The 21,498-nt window shown below is 28.2% G+C and overlaps 2 protein-coding genes across 2 annotated transcripts; one reads left to right on the forward strand and one right to left on the reverse strand.

Moving 5' to 3' along the window:
* Window positions 1-4,056: 4,056 nt before the first annotated feature.
* On the reverse strand, window positions 4,057-9,068 carry LOC107430712 (phosphatidylinositol:ceramide inositolphosphotransferase 2). Its single transcript, XM_048464061.2, has 12 exons — window positions 8,403-9,068; window positions 8,154-8,243; window positions 7,125-7,211; window positions 6,899-6,967; window positions 5,989-6,069; window positions 5,378-5,449; window positions 5,138-5,198; window positions 4,951-5,053; window positions 4,753-4,848; window positions 4,614-4,660; window positions 4,403-4,530; window positions 4,057-4,306 (listed from the first exon to the last, which is right to left on the reverse strand). The coding sequence occupies exons 1-12, from the start codon at window positions 8,433-8,435 to the stop codon at window positions 4,226-4,228; spliced, it is 948 nt and encodes a 315-aa protein (XP_048320018.1). The 5' UTR covers window positions 8,436-9,068; the 3' UTR covers window positions 4,057-4,225.
* An 11,137-nt stretch (window positions 9,069-20,205) lies between these two features.
* LOC107430754 (uncharacterized) lies at window positions 20,206-21,468 on the forward strand. The gene is made up of 3 exons (XM_016041634.4): window positions 20,206-20,363; window positions 20,486-20,675; window positions 20,865-21,468. Exons 1-3 carry the CDS (start codon window positions 20,331-20,333, stop codon window positions 21,437-21,439), a joined length of 798 nt encoding a protein of 265 aa, XP_015897120.3. The 5' UTR covers window positions 20,206-20,330; the 3' UTR covers window positions 21,440-21,468.
* Window positions 21,469-21,498: the final 30 nt, after the last annotated feature.

Below are 21,498 nucleotides of genomic sequence, written 5' to 3' on the forward strand. Positions count from 1 at the left end.
ATATAGATGACATGGAGATATAAGTCAAGTGTGAATGGGGAAAAAGGATTAAGGATTAGTTAGTGACTGAGATTCGGTAAAGCTGCAATTAATGAAATATATATATATTAGAGTGGGGCGGTCGCTATCAGTTTATGCTAATTTTTTTGATTTTTAATTTGACTAAAATGGTTGACAATGACCATCCCCTTATCTTATGTACTAATTAATATATTCTGCCAGACATAAATTTGAAAAAATAAAATAAAATAAAATAAAAGCATGCATAAATATCATCCACGTCTTTTAATCCAAATCCAAATATATGTATATATATATTGAAAGTTGCGTCCAATGCAACTTTCAAATAGATCTGATATGGGATATGTAATCTCTTTCATCTATGTGTTTGGATTTCGTGGAACACAAAACACAAAAAGTTGTGAACCAATTCCAAGTTTTTTTCTTCTTTTTTTCCTTAATTTATAAATTAAAATTTTCTTTATTATTATTATTTGATACTGGATATTAAGGATTTGAATTCTAAATATTTACCCAAATATATATATATATATATATAGCAGCTAGATTATCCCAGGACATAAAATATCATTATTGCCGAAAATAATAACATATCTATAAAATAAATGTGGCTAAAATATTTTTGATCCCATATTTATGAGCAATGCCATTGATAACGAAACAAGGGCTTCAATTTGAAAGAAGTGGAAGCAGTAAAGCTTTTTGAGTATGATTGCTCGTGGTTTTCAGGCAGGGTTTTTGTCAAACTCAAAACGATTAAAGGTCATAAAATTAATAATGCACAAGTTGCATGGTCTTTAGTGGTTAGTTCTCTCTTTCATGGATGGATATATATATATATATATATTATAACTGATGAAATAGTAACGCTTTCTTCATTAGTCCTCTCCTCTCATGGTGATTTTCATTTTCTTTTTTTAGTCTTTGAAGGATTTGGTGGATTCCTAGAGATTGTAATGAAGTTGCCCACTTATCTCAATATAAATGGGCTTCTGAAACGGGATACTTAGTGTTAGGTATCTTAATCTTCCACAGATTAAATTTTTTTTCTTTTATGGTAATTCTTTTACTCTGATCTCAGGCTTTTTCTTGATTAAATGAGCTTAGTTTTTAGGAAAATTTAAAAAAAAAAACCTGATTAGTGGTAAGTTCATAAATATACTTGTAAATATATATTTTATTAGGCTGCATTGATTTTAGGTTCTCTTATTATTGGAGAGTTGGGCACTGATGCATGGCATGTTCATAATTAATCACAAGAAAATACGTAAGACTTTTTTTTTTTCTTTTTTTTTTTTTTTTTTTTTTTTTGGTAAGTAGTTTGAAACTTATAACAATGTGACATTTAAGCTGAGACTAATAATTCACTAGTACATATGAAAATCAGTTACAAATAGCTTTATTTTTTGTCTCCAAAAAAAAAATAGAACAAAGAAAAAAACCGAAACTGTAGCAAACTTTAATTAAAGAAGAAGAAAAACTCCACCATTCCTAGCCGCTGGTAACCTATGCCTCTGTGACTAGTTTGGTGCACAAAAACCTACTCCTTTTTACTTCACCAATCTTGCAATTTTAGAAAGTTTGTGATATCTGGGGTGGTGTGTCAGCCTTGAGGAAAAGTTAGATGGCTTTTAAGAGAGCTAGGGGAAGATATATTTCAGAAAATGACTGCTCTATTAGGAGCAAAACAAGAGCCCCTGTTCCCCAACTATGGGGTATTCAATATCCATGAAACTATATGGAGTTAGGAATAGGCAAATGGGCAAGGGGAAAGCCAAAACTTTTATTTTAAATCCCAATGTGGAGTATTTGAATACCAAGTCAATCAAAAAGTTGGAACCGAATTTGAATACATGCATAATAAACAGTTCCAATACCATGTTAAAGTACCTTTTTTTTTTTCCCCCATAAATTATCAACTTGAGAATAATTTATACATTGATCAAACAATGAAGATTGCTATCAACAAGGGATAAGAAAAGATGTGAAATGGGAGAGCAAGCAAGATTGTCAGACAGGTAAATGGTATTATTAGTACCACCCAAATGGGGGTTATAGAGGACCATCTTTACAGGGAAAAGAGAGGGCATGTTGAGGAAAAAAAGGGAGGTTGGAGGTGGGTTTATTTTAGACATGCTTCAATGATGATATTTTGCAACGCAAAAACCTTTTATTTTCCCAAGTATGAGAGTGAGACATAGAAATTTGCCTCCTTTGCTCTTACCTTTATTGACCAATTACTTTTCCAGCTTAATTTGCGCCATCAATAACATTACTTTTGCTTCATAGCCCACAGGTGGGGTATTTTGCACTTTTTATTTGCCTCATAAGATGGCCAAACATATATGGGTCCTATTTGTTTGGTCATTATCAATAAGAAAGGTCACATGGACAAAGTAAAATTAGCAGTGGTACAACCCATTATCTTTCAAACTAAAATAGGCAACAAAAACTATATTCTAATAAATAAAAAATTAAAATAATCAATGGATAAAAGATCAACATGTGGATTCTCAGTTGTAATGATACTAACGATTGGTCTTCTAGATGAAATTAAATTTTTTTATTTTATGTTTTTTCAAAAATGTCCTAATCCTACGCCTATATGTTTGGATTATGATCTTTTGCGGCATCTTTTTCTTTGTAGTGCTGTTAATAATTTTCATTATCATTATGTATCCCATTCACATACTCATTCTGATTTTCTTGGATCTGTTCTCAACTCCAGTCTCTCTCTCTATGATACCATATGTAATTTCATTTACAGCAACTGTATTATTTTGCATATTGAAAGGGAATATATATGAACCAAACCCCGAAGATATTATGTATGTCATAGTTTCAATTAGGATCACAATATTTATAAAAGTAGTTTTATGTAACGTTTTATATTTTTTACATATGAATGAGCTTATATATTCTTAAGCAAAACATCCAAATTCATGGATGAGAAAACATTGACACTTAAGGTTATATTAGTTCTGGCAATCAAAGAGGAGCCATTTATTGTTGTTGTTGTTGTTATTATTATTATTATTATTATTATTTATCATAATCGCTTTACTGTATTATTAAAATACCAAGAACAAACAAAAGGGCAACAATAATGATTTGCCATTTAAACTTTAGGAAACATTTATTCTTGAGCTAAAAGGACAAACAAACAGACCAAGTTTCAAACCCATCACCCTAAGACCAACAAACAGACCGAGTTTCAAACCCATCAACCTAGTTCCATACCTGTCCTTCATGGCACGTGGACTGCACGTTCATGATATATCTACCAAAAACATAAATCCCATTATTAATCCAAAATAATCAAATAGTTGGTAATGGTTACCGACCCAAAAATAAAATAAAACCAAACACTATAATAATAATTAAAATAATAGTACTAATAATAATTAAGAAAATAGGAAGGCCTTAAATCCCTCCACATGACGAACAGAAGAAGCATGTGCTACAAGGTGCAAAAAGAGACCTTTCCTTGTTCATAAGGCCAAAAGTTGTACATATCAATTATAAAGGGCAAAAAGAAATAAATAAAGACAATCTGGAAGGTCTGCAAAGTATATTGGATCATAGACAGGAAGCATTAACTTAAATCGACAGCACTCGGCAGAATATCATGTTTTTTTACCCTCCAGTCCATTTCATTTTTACTCTCTTTTCTTAAATTTTCATGGTCCAAATGAATCATTCTCATTTGCTGGTAGTTTAGCATTTTACCATATCCAAGTTTTGATTAGCATTTGAGTCTTAACCATTGGGTCCCATTTGTTGATCCACACTATTTGTTTGCGGTGTCATTCATGTTTCTAAAATTACCATTGAAACACCAGAAAAGCCTCAGCTTCAGCTTCAATGGACTTTTTACCATGCTAGATTTGCATAAATTTGAGAAATCATAAAGCTGTGATCACGCGGCATGCAATCTGAGATGGTAAATGAAATTAAGAAAATGGAAAATGCCAGATTCAATATTTTGCACGATGATTAGCCGCGATGAAGATTTTAGATTGTGTAGATGAAACGAGAGCAGAAAAATGAGAATTAACCATAAGACCAAAATCTATTTCCACTAAAATACAAATCATGTCTTTACTCCAAAGATAGGAGGAGCCGACCATAGATGCTACTTAAAACCGTTTAAACCAAGGTTGTAATAAACAACATTTTTCTATCACCGGCAGCTTTCCACGATCTATGCACCATTCATTGTAGTATTGACATGAACTGTGTTTCCATCTTCTAGAATCTTGCCATTGGTTTGTGTTCTCTGCCTCTGAAGAATCAAAAGCAGGAAATGTAAATGATAAAAGAGTCAAAAGCAGAGAGATACGTACAATTCGTTACATTTAGACATGGAAGATTCACATACCCAATCTGCAGGGTCTCCGGAGTTCCCATTCAAGAGCTTGTGATTCTCTTCTTTGATTCTGCTATCCTTTTCTTTGTTGGTCACTGGTAACAATAGAGATGCACCTCCATTGCTTCGATCGGGCAACTCTGCAATTAAAAATTTAGATTAGGTTACCCGCTCAATAGAACCGATAAGAAACAAAAACAGACCCCAAAAACAAAATGCTTACCTGGCAATTTCTTGTCAATGAAGAAAACCACCAAATTAACAGTATACCTGTGGAAAATCAAATTGTCAAATGCTTGAAGAGAAAACTTTATTATTTCACAAATGTAAAAACATTTGAGGATCCAGAACAGACTTCATACCAAGCAACAACAACATCAACTGTGTAATGTTTGCGGGATGCCACAATCAAGAAACTCTGGATGACTGCTAGCAACCAAGCGAACTGCTTTATAATTCTGTAGTAAAATAGAATTAAAAATCAGTCAAAACTAGATAAGTCTAGTCAAATTTTGTTCAATTTGAACAAAGAGGAGAAATTTAGAGATGAGATCAATTACCTTTGTGTACCATATTTCTGATACGTAAGCACAAAGACAAGAGAAAAGATCATGTGTGATGAAAAAATCAAATCACCACAACCATACATTACACCACGAGGAACTGCATAGTTAACAAAACCAAATGAGCACCAAAGTATATCAAAAGAAGGAAGAAGCTAAAATGATGCAAGAAAAGGGTGCTCACAATTAAGCAAGAGTACTTCGAGAACACTTTCGGGAGGAGGAAGCATTGCAAGCTTTGAACCCTGAACAATGGAACACAATTTGTAGCTTATTACAACTTCGTTTTTCATAAAATAAATAAATTTGTTACAAAAACAAAAATTAAAAACTTTGTTAACCACCATCCCTCTAGAAAAATGGAAAGTAAAAGGGAAAAAAAAAAAAAAGGGAAAAAAATTCCAAACATTGACAAAATCAATACCTCACGACAATGGTAATTTGGACCAGGAAGCTGGGTAGAATAGAATGTAATTATTCGGAGAGCTTGAGAAGCCTGCAGCAGGAAATAACAGAAATCAACTTACAGAATCTGTTAAAACAGCTGCTTTCCATCAAATCATACAATACTCAATGAAACAAACCAACTCATTGTTAGCTATTACTTCAATTTTCACAACTAGAAAATTGGGAACAAAACAAGAGAATTACACTGGCAGATGAAGGATCAAAATCAAAATCCAATAGAAAAAAGTATATATCAAACGATAATGCAGAATAGTCTGGTATATATCAAAAGATAATGCAGAATAGTCTGCTTTATTAAGTAAGTAACTTTGTTAATAGAAGAACCTTGTGCGTTATTAGATGACTAACTTGTTTGATGAATAAGGTATCTGAAAGTCAAGAAATTTATAAAACAACATAAGTTGAAAACTAATAAACTTCTCTAAATCATGCTATTAATGCTAACTCCCAATTCCACCATCCTCATGATACAGCCCAATTAAATCCTTACTCATAATTATCAAAATCCACAATGAATTCCAGAACATGACACGTTGCTTGTCAAGAAGGAAGAAAGTCACCACTCACACATAAGAATGCTAGAACCCTGCACCATACTAGAACTGTATAGATCTTTTTGCTCTTTAAGATGAAAGGATGAAAAGTCCACTGCAACAAATATACACCACATTAGAATAAAGAAATTACATAATGCATAAACTTCTTAGTCAAGCACTCTCAATAATTTTTTTAATGTACAAAAGGAAAAATAGAAACTAGAAACAGTGTCATATACTCTACACAGCTCTAAATATGAATTAAAGAGGATAAAAGTTAAAAAATCGTAATCAGCTGACACTTGATAACATGAAATTACAAGTTCAATACTTTAAAGAAGTAGTTACACAGATAAAGCTCCTTAAATATAGGGAGAAGATGGTGAAGAATGAAAGATAATTAGAGTGTCAAACGACTAGGCTTGCCATTCTATTAGTTAATCATTCTTACAAGCTTTTACTAGAAAATCACTCTATCAGTTAAAAGGTCTTTTAACTATTTAATCTATACAAATTTAAGACAAACTCAAGCCAAAAGACAACCAATATTCGCTTTCCATTACATGTCAAAATACACTGACAAGTGGATTAAATGTCAGATCAGCAACCATAACCCAACATCATATTTCAGCTCATTTCTGCCCATGTTGAAGTATATATATATATATATATATATACAAGTCAACTACCCCACAGCACCAAAAATGTCAAGCAAATAATTATCAACAATCAAATCAGGAGCAATATAAGAAGTTTTGAAAGAAACAAGTTTTATATTGGCTCCATTGTTAATAAATTTGTTACCAATAACCTATCAGTGAAATTTCTATCTATAAAAACTATTGCTCTGGAAAATGGAAAGCTCAAGTAGAATGCAGGAGGATGCAGCTACTTGAGAAGTAGCCAATAAAGTAAAGGCAAAAAGGCAAGAAGAAACTTACCAGGACAAAGGATAAAAAGATGAAGGAGAATAAGGTCTCACTGATGTAAGATTTCTCTTTCCCCAGCTCCTACATATACAACAAAAATTAATAAAACAAGCTCTACAATGATAAGGCTACATTTAACACTCATATCACTCCCAAGTCAAGTATTTATGAACTACTCCAAATTCGTATCACAATTCCATTACAGCAAAAAAACAGAGCATGATGAATTGATACATACTGGAAGAAGGTAGAAACCAACATCTTGAAGTGTTGGCCCAGGCCGATGAAAATAATGAACTCCTCGAGCAGCAAGACCGTGTATATACTGCAGACAATAATAAAATGAAAGCAAGGCATACATAAAAAGTTAGCAACATGCTGGAAAACCAAGAACTAGAATCAAAAGTAAACAAATCCTCGAGAAAAGAAAAGGTCAAATAGAAAAACATGATACATGTACATATATGAAAATTTATATGAAAATTACAAATGATGAAAAACTTATGCAGTCTGTAAGGGCACAAATGGATGAGAAACTAAATAAATATCATTATTAGAAAGAAATGGAATAGACCAGCATAAATTCAAAGATTAAAAAGACAAATGTCAAATCAATGCGTCCTCAAATATAATTAGGAAATTAAATTAAAACTGGAAGTCTCGGAATGTCTAATGAAATTCATTTAGGACAAAATACACATTTCAACCGCCACCCATGTGACCTGATATGAACTTTTATCTTATGCTTAAAGCATAGATATTCTGTCAAAGTAACAACGCTTAACAAACCATGATTGTAACAGTCTACGAATTCCTACTTTGTACTTGATATTCCAAGAGAGATAAACTAGCCTTAAACATGAAAATATTAGCCAGTTGACCTTTGCTGATGAAACAATCTCATCAAACCCAAAAAAAGAGAACTTGAAACAGAAATTCAAGTTTACAATAATTACCAAAGACTAAAGCAAAATCAAGCTTCTCTGGAACAAATCTCATGACATGAATAGAAAATCCCAACTTTCAAGTGAGCTGATCTCAACTCGTCGCAAACAAAACTCCCCCCCAAACAAAAAAAAAACAAAAAAAAAAAAAAACAAAACAAAACAAAAAACAAATATATATATATATATATATATATCTTCACAAGTGTACGTTTAGAGGAAAAAATTAAAAGGCAAAAAAAAAAAAAAAAAAAAAAAAAAGAAGAGTAATCTCTATGGTTATGCAACATATCTACGTGCAGCGATGAAGCAGAACAAATAACCTGAAAAACAAGTCCTGCAAGAAGATACTTCCAATTCTCGAAAAGAAGGTTGATCTCTGTAGTTATCTCTGCACAAATTCTCTTCCATAGCTACTCAACCCATAAGCAAAAACCCGTGGGAAAAAAAAAATTGAGAAACAAAACAAAAACCCATATCAATCATAAGCACCAAAAGGCAAAATCAAAAAATGCTTAACCCCAAAAATAGGAAAACCGAATTCAAAAAACCAAACCCAAAAAGATACCAACCTTTGACGACTCGCGACCAATGTAAAACGACATCTTCTTCTTCTTCTCGATGTGTAACCACCACTTCCATATTACCTCACATCCAAACTCTTTTCATGGTCAACATCCTTCATCACCACCACCACCACCAATAATAATCTCAGTCAAAAATATTCCCTTCTCCCAAAATCCAAAAAAATAAAAAATAAAAACCCTTCACCACCCAGAAAATAAAAACCAACAATCTTCCAGGAAAATGGATCAAAACCCAAAGTTTAAAATTTCAACTTCAAGATCTGGTTTGAGCCCACCGTCGGATTTAAAGATCAAGAACAATAGTAACAATCAGAGAGAGAAAAAGACCAACGAATAATTTTGAAGCAAAACAGAAGACTGAGTTTTTAATAACACAGGGGTATTCAATAAAATCAAAAACCGACAAATATAAAAATCGAGCAAATTAGAAAAAAATAAAAAGTTTTTGGGATTCTCTCAGTGTGTTTTTATAATATTTTTTGGGTTTGTGTGTGAGGCTTTTGTATATGAGTTTGCTGGGCACGCGAGTTGAACACGGTGAAAGACAGTTTGAGAAGAAAACTTGCTATAAAGGAAGACCCTTTTTATCGTGGCGAGCGAGAGAGCGAGAAAGTAAGAGAAAGAGCAAGAGAGAGAGAGAGAGAGAGAGAGAGACTATTATATGAAATTTTGAAGAAAAAAAAAAAAATATATATATATATATATATATATTATAAGAAACATCGCCGCTACGCGAGCCTTACGCGACTCTCTCTCTCTTCTCTTCTCTCTCTTATGCCTTTGCTACGAAAGTGTGTGTGTCGCTGTCACACATCTACACTCTGAGATTTTTCAAAAATAAAAAAATTATAAAAAAATTACTTTTTTTAAATATTTGAGAAAACGAGAAGGAAAAAAAAAAAAAAAAAAACAGATATTCCTCTTTCTCGAAACTATTTATTTTAATCTGTTTTTGTTATGACTGTGGAAGATCATGCGGGGATTCTTAAGGTTTTGTTTGGTTGTAATTTTTTTTTTTTTTACTTTTTTTTTTTAAGCTTGGGCAAGAGGTTGCTAGATTATTCTAAATTTGATGTAATAAAAATTTAAAATAATATGATCCAATTCGATTAGTCCAACATTTCAAAGGGTAATAAAAGTATTTTCAAAAAACTATTTTGAATTTTAAAAGTAAACAGTAGCAATGATAATTTTTTTCTGTCTTATCATTATAATTCCTATTAAATATTTTAAAGAGTAATGTTAGAATTAGTAAGAAATCTGCTAAAACATTTATCAAATCTATATGTATACCAACTAATTTATTAAATTATTTATTAAATATATATTTATAGTTATTTATTTGATTAATATATTAATATATTAAATAATATACATACGGATAAATTAATTTTTTTAAAATAAATATAATTAGATATAATATTATATATATTTGATAAATAATTTGGTAGACTAATTAATACTTTTAGTATTATTTATGTATTATTATTTAAATAGTTTATAATTAGAAGTATTATTATTTAATTGTTTTATATCTAAAAATATATTTTAAACTTAAAAAATTTTAAAATATCAAATTTAGATTTTAATACCTCGACACAAGTCTACTTATATTTATATTTATTATGGATTCGATTAAGATTTTATAAATACTCTTTTAAATTTGATAGTTATTTAAAAAATTATTAATTTATAAAAAATGATAAATTATAATAAATTTAATATAATTTAAAATATATATATATATATATAATAATAAAAGTCCATATAAAAAAAAAATTTAAAAATGCCGTTAAACTTCTTAAAGGGACATGAAGATTTGATTAATGATATAGGAGATGAGAAGTGATGGAAGTGAAACGGATGACTCTCACTAATCTAAAACCATTAATTAAAGTTTGGTGGTCATGTTAGAATTACCAAAACGTCCTCAGAGTTTGTTAAAAATGACGGGGATATATAGCCTCGCTTGCTTCGCTGGTCACGGGTGTCTCGGCTCGTGAAACGAGGATAACAGACTCCCTCGTCATGTCTTTTAAATTTTTCTGTTTTTTTTTTTTTTTTAAGTAAAAAATTAAAAATTAAAAATTAAAAAACTCAGCAAAAGAAGAAAGGAGTCGTTGGAAGAGACAGTGTACGCGATTCTAAATTGTAATCATCAGAATCAGAGGAAAAGGAATTGTGGTGGGAGTTATTATTAGTGGCTTCCACCTTTCTTTGAGTTTTGATCGATCCGTCGTCGTTTTACCAGTCAAAATATTTTAATTTTCAATCATTTTTTTCAAATAATTTCACTGCCTACTATTCTAGTTTTTCGCTCTCATTCCTGCCTTTACCAAACACTTCTTTCCAATCGCCGAGTCAAATTATTCGGTTCTTTTCATTTACCCCCCCCCCCAAAAAAAAAAAAAAAAAAAGTGATATATATATATATATATATTTGTGCAGGTTATATATACAGGTATAATTTAATGAGTTATTTAACTTATTTGATGAATATTTATATAATATTTAGATATTTAGATATTTTAATAATTTATATGATATCTTATCATATAGATGATTGATAAAATAATAGTCCAGAAATTAAAATGATGTGGCAGTTTTTTTCTTTTTTACGTGGTAGTTTGTTTGTTATTAACTGTCAAAATAAATTACACGAACTAATGGTTGCAGGCCAAAAGCCAACAGTATACTATCTTGTATAATTGTATTTGCTTCTATTGAATTTTATTTTTATGATGGACAAGAATAATCCTACGGATATCAAAATTTAAATACTACAATATGTGAATTGTAAATAACTTAATATAGCCAAATATCTATAAAAAAATAATAAATAAAAAAAAAGTTAAGATGATGCTATAATAAATAAATATATATATATATATATGAATATATTTGCTTATCAATAATACTTACAAAGAATAAAATTAGGTGTTGCCAAAAAAAAAAAAGGGGATAAAATGAGGAAGAGATATAAGTTTAAGAATTACTTAATTAAAGAGAAATAGCCAATTGGCTTTATTGGATAGGTCTCTTTTATAAAACTCCATGTCATTGCTTATAGATTCACCAAAAAATAAAAAAATAAAAAGGCCAATTCTTATTGAGTCCTGAAATCTTTGCACCAAATGGCAGCTTGATAAATACTACCTAGGCTTCCAATCCTTTTCACAACTTTATTAGCTTTACCTATACTTCATTGCCCTCCTACTCTTTATATTTATTATGAATGTAGCCAAGTCAGCACTATAACATACTCTTTGACCAACAATATATATATATATACACACACACACACACACACACATAACTATTAATCACTTAATTATCATAAAATTACTTTAACAACACCTTCATTTTATTTATTTATTTTTTTTACCATCACAAAAAAAAAAATTAAAGTTGTTTAAATCTTGTTTGTCTGATTATTTGTATTCGTTGGACCACTTTTTTATTATTTTGGTAAGGTGTAATAAAAAAATGTTTAGTAAGATCATATGTTAATTGTTAAGTTAGATTGGTATAGCTACCGTACCGTTCACATTCATATGCCTAAAATTATGGCTTCGTGATACATATCTCTTCCCTTTATTAGAAATCTGTTGTGGTAACAATAATAATAAAATATTAATGAAAAAATAAAAGAAAAATCCAATATGCAATTTTAAACGAATAGTTGATTTTAGCAACATAGGAAAGTCTAAAACTACAAGTCCAATGGTTGCAAGTTGCAAACGATGTGGGGTCTTGCTTGAAGAACTCTATTGCTTGTTGTTAGGCATTCTATAAATCTTACTTATGCGATTATACAAAAAAATAATTAATGATAATAAAATTAAAATTAATGTGCTTGCTTACCCGGATGTATAAGACATTTGGTAGCTTTGCCAATTCATATGTGCCTTATGTGCCACCTTTACATGGAATATGACTTCGCATACTTTACAGCACATATAGTTCCATCTCTAACCTTTTCAGGTAATTGATTATTATTTTTTTCAAATGGCAATTGGTATTGGGAAAAAAAAAAAAAACTGTTTCAATTTATATGTAAACATATATAATATATATACATATTATATACTAAAATAGAAAGACTCTTACTTACCATGTTATATAAAGAAAATTATTGTTTTACGAATTATCCCCAATTTATATCGGAATATATGAGAATATAATAAATTAGATAGGTAACATCTCAATTGATAATTTGAAAATAAAAAATTAATTAAAAAGTGGAAACTTTTCTGATTATAAATTGAAAAATAATTCTAAAAAGATCAAATATATATATATATATATATATGGCAAGGTTTTTTGTACAAAGGTTTTTAACTAATGATTTTGACAAACAATCATGACCATTGAAATAGTCTAACCAATAGAGGATAACAAATGGGAAGTTAAAATTTTAAAATTTATAGCTGACTTTAACCTTTTATTTTTTATACACCATTGGCTTATATCACTTTAATGGCCATGAATATTTGTTAAAAATATTAGTTAAAGATCTTATTACAAGGAACTGCCCTATATATATAATGTATATTATATATAGCTTAGTAAAAGTAATTAATATTTTACTTTATAATATACGATAAGTATATTCAATGGGTATTTTTTATTTTAAAAAGCATAATTGATAAAATAAAAAGTATCTTCAAGAATTTTAAAAGAATAACGAATATGATTTTTTTTCATTTAACTCCAATGGTATTATGCATACACTTTAGTTTGCACTCCCCTATGAAAAATTATGACTCAAACTTTCTCTCTTGTTTTTTTTTTTTTTTTTTTTTGTCCTCCTTTCTACACCAAAGTATTATCTAAAAAAATTAAATGTGAAATTATAATTTAAAAAATTAATTAAAATCATGCATAAAAACAGTAAATAAATAAACTAATTCATTGAATACTTTATATAGAAAGTATGTTAGAGAATCAAACTACATTTTTTTATTTTAGTTTTTTAATAAGCAAGTCTGTTAGAGTTATAAAGATGAAACATAGCTCTTTAAAATATACAAAATAAATTTTTTAAAAAGCTATTGGAGATACTTTAATAAGACATATTTCTATTCTCAAACCTTTTCACTCTTCCATTTTTTATCTTCACATTTTGTGAAAATAATAATAATAATAATTTAAAATTTAAAAAATCTTGTATCTTCACTACACTGCCATCTCTTAGTTTATTATTATTATTTTCTAATAACTACCATCTCTTAGTTAAATATCTTGCTTTAAAAAATAATATATATTTTTTTCCTTAAAACTTTCAACTTTAATAATCTCACTTTACCTTTGTAAAAATAAATAAATAATTTCACTTTACGAATAAATGCATCAATTAATTGTGTAGTTCTTCGTTTCAAGAGAGAGAAAATATATATATATATATATATATATTGTGCCGTTTATCAATTAAAGGTTTTTATTTTATATATATATATCCGTGCGATGCATGGAATGTATAGCCATAATAGATAATGTTAAATATAATCTACAATAATTAATTATATTTGAAAATTTATTTAGAATTTTTTATTGCTAATAAGTATAATTATATATATATATATTTTTTTATAATCTATACTATAAAAATTTATTAAGAATTATAAATTTACTTCTATATATAGTACTATTCAATTATGAAATTCAAATTCAAAAATTATCTATATAAATTACCTATATAATTTTTTTTATCTATGGAATTTTCAATATATGATGTAACCATAATAGATGATGTTAAATATAATCTATAATAATTAATTATATTTAAAAATTTTATTTAAAAATTTTATTGCTAATAAATATATTTTGATTTTTTTTTTCAATCTATACTATAAAAGTTTATTAAAAATTATAAATTTGACTTCTATATATAATAATATTTAATTATGAAATTCAAATTCAAAAATTACCTATATAATTTTTTCTATCTATGAAATTTTTCTATTTAATTTTTCCATCTATGGAATTTAAATTTAAATTTAAATGTATTTAAATAATATTTTTTATTTATAGAATTCAAATTCCAATTCAAATGTATTTTTTGGTTCCTTGCAAATAATTAATTTCCATATATTAAATATTTATAATATAAAATAATTATTTATCATTATTGTTATTAGTATTATTATTATCCTATAAATATATTTTTACCTTATAAGATCAATTATTTATGGAATTCAATTAAAAAATATTTACCTATTTAATTTTTTCACCTATAAAATTCAAATTCAAATCCAAATCCAAATGTATTTATATGATTTAATTCAAATTCAAATATATTTTTTGATTCTTTGTAAAAATTAACTTTCTTATATAAGATCCTTATGTTTAATTTTATTAGATAAATAATTCAATTTAAATGAAATGATAGCATCCTCTGTATCTCTTCCATCATCTAATATATATATATATATATTAATTTAAGGGATCTTTCTTTTTATATATATTTAAAATATTTTTGATAAAATAATTATTTTCATTATATTTTATAACTTATTGTTTCTATTTATAATTATTTATATATATAAATTTTTAACACAAATAATTATTTTATTTATTTTATGAACATGATTGCATTGGAAAACTTTCACCAAAAGTGTCAACAATATTAGTTTTCGACATAAAATTCAGCTTATATTTGTGTTTTGTGGTCTTAAATTTGATATTGTTGAATTCAACTATAAAATTTTGCATTAAATACAATTGATCTTCATGAATCGGTGGATTGAAACGACGAACTAATAAACGATTTATTATAGCATTAATCCTTTCACCCTATAAATATTTGTTAAAATTTTTAAAGCTTAAACAAAAGAATGGATATATAATATTATTATATTATTATATATAAGATTATATTGCATAATCTATATAATAATAATAATAATAATCATTATTATTATTATTATTATTATTATTATTATTATTATATATTTTATACGTTATATTATATACACATGCACGGTATTGTATATATTATATATAATAATAAGTATAATTATAATAATAATAATACATATTATATAGTATATTATATACACATGAATGATATTATATATAATATTTTATTGTATAATATAAACAAATAATAATAATAATATCAATAATATGTAATTGAAAAAAAAAAAAAACTGCTCATCCACTAACACCATTTTAATGCTACTAATTTCTAATTTGTCATCATAACATGGGACCTTTCAAAATCTCAGGACACAAACCTTGAATGTCCACTGCGTTTTGTTAGCATTGATATGGTTGATAAAATCGATCTGACTGGATATATTCTCTAAAATAAAATAAAAATTTTATTGATGATAAATATATTTGATTTGATGATCGTGTTGTTTTTTCTTGCATGCCTTCAGTCTAAATAATCTCTTGCGTCTTCTCTTTTTTATCTTTTTCTTATCTATCATCTTGAAAAAGTTGATAGACAAAGGCGAATCAGTAAGCAAGGATTCTTCGTCATAAGTGTCTTTTTTTTTTTTTTTTTAAGTTTCTACATCATATCTTGATTCAGAATCATCAATTTCTTCTAAAAATCCATAGCCTAGCTTACATACATGCTTATGATTACCATGATTGTATTTAGGATAAAAACAAAAAAATGACATTAAAGAATTAAAAAAAAAAAAAACAAAAACTTAAACCCTAAAACTGAAATATGAGAGAAGTAAAAACTAACAAAATATTAAACACTGAAATTTTAAAAAATCAAGAAGTATCACTTACTAATTTATAGCCAAATATATTTAATTTATTTGGTAAATAAAATAAAATAAAATATTAAATAATAGTAGATACAAAGGAATATTCTCTAAATTTTTAATTGTATATATGCTGTATATGCATGAGCCTATATCTTTAATTATGGTTACACAAACCCATAAATATATATTTGGTAAATAATATCAAATCAAATATTTTATTAAAAATTAATTATATATATTTGGTTATGTCCATAAAAAATAAGATAATGAATGATAAATAATAAGTAATAATAAATAAAATAAAAATATTTCAAAATTATTACTATATGTAATTAAATTATATTAAAATTTAATTTTATATATATTTAGTTGTATTCATAAAAAGTAAGATAATAAATAATAACTAATAAATAATAAATAAAATTAAAAAATATATTTTTTTGAGAAAATTTAAAAAAATTGTATGCTGACACGTGACGCATATTATTATTTTATATATATATATATATTAAAATAAAAACTTTAACAGTAATATAGATATCACCACTAGGCTGCTCTCTCACAAACTCATCAAAATAAAGGTTTGTTTTTTTTTTTTTTTGGTTGCTGAAATCATCAAAATAAAGGTTGATACCTATATAGGCATCAATTTTTTACTTTCTTAGGATAGCCTAATAACTACTTCCCTTATAAGTACTTGTATGTTTAATATATTTCATATTTTTAAATCTAAAGTGCAAACCTTGTAATGTGTTTAATATTGATAAAAAAAGAAAAATTAAAAAAGAAAAAAGAAAACTTCCTTATAAAGTTTTGAGAGTTGGGAGTTGTCCACTCCTAATTTATATTTTTTAAAAACACAGCCATATCAATTACTTTTGCAACTTTGTAGAAAGATTAGTTAAATTGAAATCAAAATAAGTCATTACCTTCTTTTTCTTTTTCTTTTTTTTTTTCTTTTTTTACATTTAAGTTGAAATATTTAAATTTGCATTAATTATTATATAAAAAAGCAGTAATTTTTATCATTAAACTGTAGCTGCAAGGATAAATAAATTCCAATATACTAATGCGCAATGAAGGGACATAAAGGAACTTAATTTAGAACAATTTCACATTGGAAACAAAAGTTGATGGTTATCCGAGTCACGAACCCTCGTTTTTCTTTGGAATATGTACTGGAACGAGATAAAGAAGATTGGTCTCTTATATTTTTATTTTATTTTAATTTTATATTTTGGGTGTTATCCAAGTCGATTCCATTATTACACAAGAAAATGCACATGATACACGTAAAAGCAAAGCTAATTAAAGTAATATAAAATTAAAAAATATTTAATTAACAATATTGCTTTTTTTTTTTGGGGGAAACTTAATTAACAATAATTGAGAAAATATGACAAACATTATCCGTTTTATAGGAAGAACGAGTAGCTTCATGAAAGAAATCACATGGTTCCATGTTTACCAATAAGAAGAAATCTCAAGGTATCACATCACATGCACTGATGGCACAATGTTTGTCAATAGAAAGAAATTTCTTCAATGATGGATTTTTATCATTTTCCTTTTTTGTTTTTTTTTTTTTCTCTCGCAAAATGGCTTTTTATCATTTCAAATTCAACCATTACAGGTTCATTGTATGTACCTGTTTCTATCATTTCATAGAAATTTGATTTAATGTCTTGTTGTAGTTTTTAGGTATGACACATAAAAAAAACAAAAAAAAAAAACAGGGTATTTCATCAAAGAGAGGGTATTTAAGTCAATTGAGATGGAAATCAGAATACGTGGCTGGGGATTGTGTACGTACAGTTCAGTTATCTGATAAAATGGGGGGTTCCAACAAATACAAGAATAAATAAAATAAAATTAAATAAAATAATTTAATAATAATAAAACGGGAAATTGATGGAGAAGAACGTGAATTTGGGGAGCGTGACAACCAAATTGGACCAATCAAAGCCAGTCAACGGTCAAAGGTCGTTATAGCCGACGGAGCCGACCCGTCCCTCGGTATAGTGGTGGGCCGGCTATCGCAAATCTTAAGGCAGAGACAACAAACGGCTAAAACGGATTCATTCACGTGACTACCACGTGCACTAAGTTGATCTTCATGGAAATAAATGGCCACCACAACCAAGATTTTTGTATTAAGGATTTTGCTCTGATCTTGGCAGCCTTTAAAAATATCCATCGATTTTTTGAAGAGTCCGCTGACACTGTTGAAATTGAAATTTATGTTCTGTTTATTTGTTTTTTATTGGCATGTACTTTTTATGTGCGAGGCACAAAACATATATATATATATATATATATATATATATATTTTTTTTTTATAATTTTTATTAGGACCACAAAGTTCCCTTCCTAACACACTACACTACAAAACGCAACAATTTGGTGGTACCATGACTTGTCAATTTAATTTTGCTCATTTCCTAATCTCTGCCAATTTTTTTTTTTTTTTCATTCATTTTTTTACCTTTAAAATGGGCTGCCCTAAAAAATCCTGGTCATTCTTTATTCTTTTTGCCTTTTCCTTTTACCCTGCTCGAAATTTATCTTTACGAAAACATTCTAATAATACAATTATGATTTTCTGAAATAATGAATTTAAATTCATATTCTTTCTACTACCTTCATGTCAAAATAAAACTTTGATAAAAAATTCAATTCATGAAATTGTGCATATCCACATTACTTCCTTGGAATATATGGAGTTTTTGTTATATTTTAATAATAAAAAAAGATTCCATCATAATTTCAATCAAATATTTAATTTCTAATATACATATATATATATATATATGTATATGTATCATTCTTGCATTTAAGTTTAATCAACAATATAAATAAACATATTTAATCTATTTAGAAATAGTTTAGTAACAAAATCATTAATTCCCTTAGCAAAATTTCACAATTCAAATTTCTTCATTCTATCAAAATAGACAAATATATATATATATATATATATTCTATTTTTTATTGGCGCTTTTAGAATAACAAGAAAAAAGAAAAAAAGCAAAAGACTACAACTGTGATGGGTGAAATTCTTTGTTCAAAGAAGTTGATAAGAAGTATTTACATATGAAATGATTTTAATTATCATTTGAGTTGTTTTTTTGGGTCAATAATTGTCATGTGAATTTGAATTAACAGGAGTGGTGTTTATAATAAATTTTTACTTTTTTTGGTCGGAGTCTTGGAGAGTACATTATTTACATAAGTTAACAATTTTCCCACGATTTACATTTTGAACAAAATTTCCAACCAAATTAATCATCATGGTCTGCCAACCGTTTACAAAGCTACCCGTATATGCGTGTGAGATTGAAATTTTCAATTTCATGGTCATAATTATTCTTGGGCTACCCCATTATGATAAGGATGTTGCCGATGACTTGGTCTTCTAAGATTGTCAATAACTAGGTCAAAATTTTCAAAAGTTTGACTGGTAGCACACCAAAAATTAAGAACATGGCATGGGAATATATAATTATGAGCCCCACCTCATTATTTATTCAATTAAGTAAATTGCTTGACAACATGAACATTTTGAATTTTTCTAAAAGCCAAAAAAAAAAAAAAAAAAAAGGGATAACCAAATTGGCTATATTTGAATTTAAACAATCTCTCTGACACAAATTACTATTAAAATAAATAGTTAGAATCCTAGGGAAAAGATGCTTAGCAATGTGGAGAAAACAAAGAGAGAAAGCAGCTTTTTTTTGTTGTTTTATGGATTGATAATGAAAATGATAGATATAATCAATAATTCATCGCTGAGAGTAAGAAACATATATAAACTTTATAATTAAAAATTTGTGTACCTCTAGAAGTTCCTTGCGTGACAGATTTTCCTTCATGGGTTTTCTTTGTACCTTTGGATTGAAAACGACCTGTTTTCTAGAAGTGTAAAAAACACAGACCAGCCCAATTCTGCTTTTAGGGTTGATGAAATTTAAGCCCAAGATAATCTGGCCCATCTTAAATCTGAGCCAGGCCCAAATATTGTTCTTCCACACCTCTAAAATACACGTAAACCCACAGGTTATCGCGAGAGATGTTCCAGAAGATAAGCAAAAGTTCCTCAGAAAACCCTAATCGAGACCCACGAACCAGTAATTGTTCATTCTGTGTAAAGCTGAGCTCTTTTTGTGAATAACCTCTTTCAAGAATGGCGCTTCAAGGATTTAGCTTCTGTTGCAATGTGAATTTTTGCTTTTACTGGGTTTTTATTTATTTGTTTTTTAGGGAAATATTGCTTCCACTTTTAGTTGCAGTCATATTTATATGTACATTTTTTAGTTTTCACTTGATATTTGTTTTTAGGGAAATATTGCTTCCAGAGAGCTTACTAGCATGCCATGTTCAAGTATTAAGAGTTTTGGGACACTACAGCATCTTTCTTCACCTTCTCCAAAGGAATCGAATTTTGTTTTTTCTAAAACTTTTGGAAGAGGGCATAAAATCCAGCTTTTTCCTGGTCAACATCATCTCTATAGGCGAACTGGAAGGTCCAGTAAGTCTTTTGCCTAATAAATTTCATGATTTTCTGTCTTAGGGAAAAAAAGAAAAGAAAGAAAACTCCGGTGCCTGTAACTGGATTTGAACCGTAATCGCCATGATGTGTTGGTTGTCTCTTTGCCCAACATCTCGTATGTAAGACTTCATTTTAAAGCCCTTCTAATCCTATACTATCTCAGTGCAGTATGCTTGAATGAAGCTTCTCATTTGCTTTTATTAAGACCATGCCAAGCGAAAAGTGATGACTCAGAGGGTAGCTTAACCGGTGAAAGCATCATATTGGATGAGCAAACTTTAGAGCGGGACCTGCATATTGCTATTTCCGAAGAGAATTATGCTAAAGCAGCAAAAATTAGGGACAGCCTCAAGCTTCTTCATGAAGATAGCAGAACATCTGTATTGGCAGCAAATGCTCGATTTTACAACTCTTTCAAGGCTGGGGATCTAGCTACCATGCAAACCCTTTGGGCAAAAGGGAACAACATTTGTTGCGTGCATCCAGGCGCAAGGGGAATATCTGGTTTTGATGATGTTATGACTAGCTGGGAGTATGTATGGGCAAACTATGAATTTCCACTTGAAATTGAATTAAAAGATGTTAATGTTCATGTTAGAGGGGATGTAGGATATGTTACCTGTGTGGAATTGGTTAAGACAAAAGGTAGCAGTTGGGGTGGACAGTTTGTAACCAATCTATTTGAGAAGATTGATGGTCAATGGTTTATCTGTATTCACCATGCTTCACCCATTGATTTGTGAAATATACAGATTATATTCCATTTAGAGTATGTCTTTTTCTTGCTTACATTATGAGATGA

The sequence above is a fragment of the Ziziphus jujuba genome, chromosome 6, assembly GCF_031755915.1.
Source record: "Ziziphus jujuba cultivar Dongzao chromosome 6, ASM3175591v1".
Lineage (NCBI taxonomy): Eukaryota > Viridiplantae > Streptophyta > Magnoliopsida > Rosales > Rhamnaceae > Ziziphus > Ziziphus jujuba.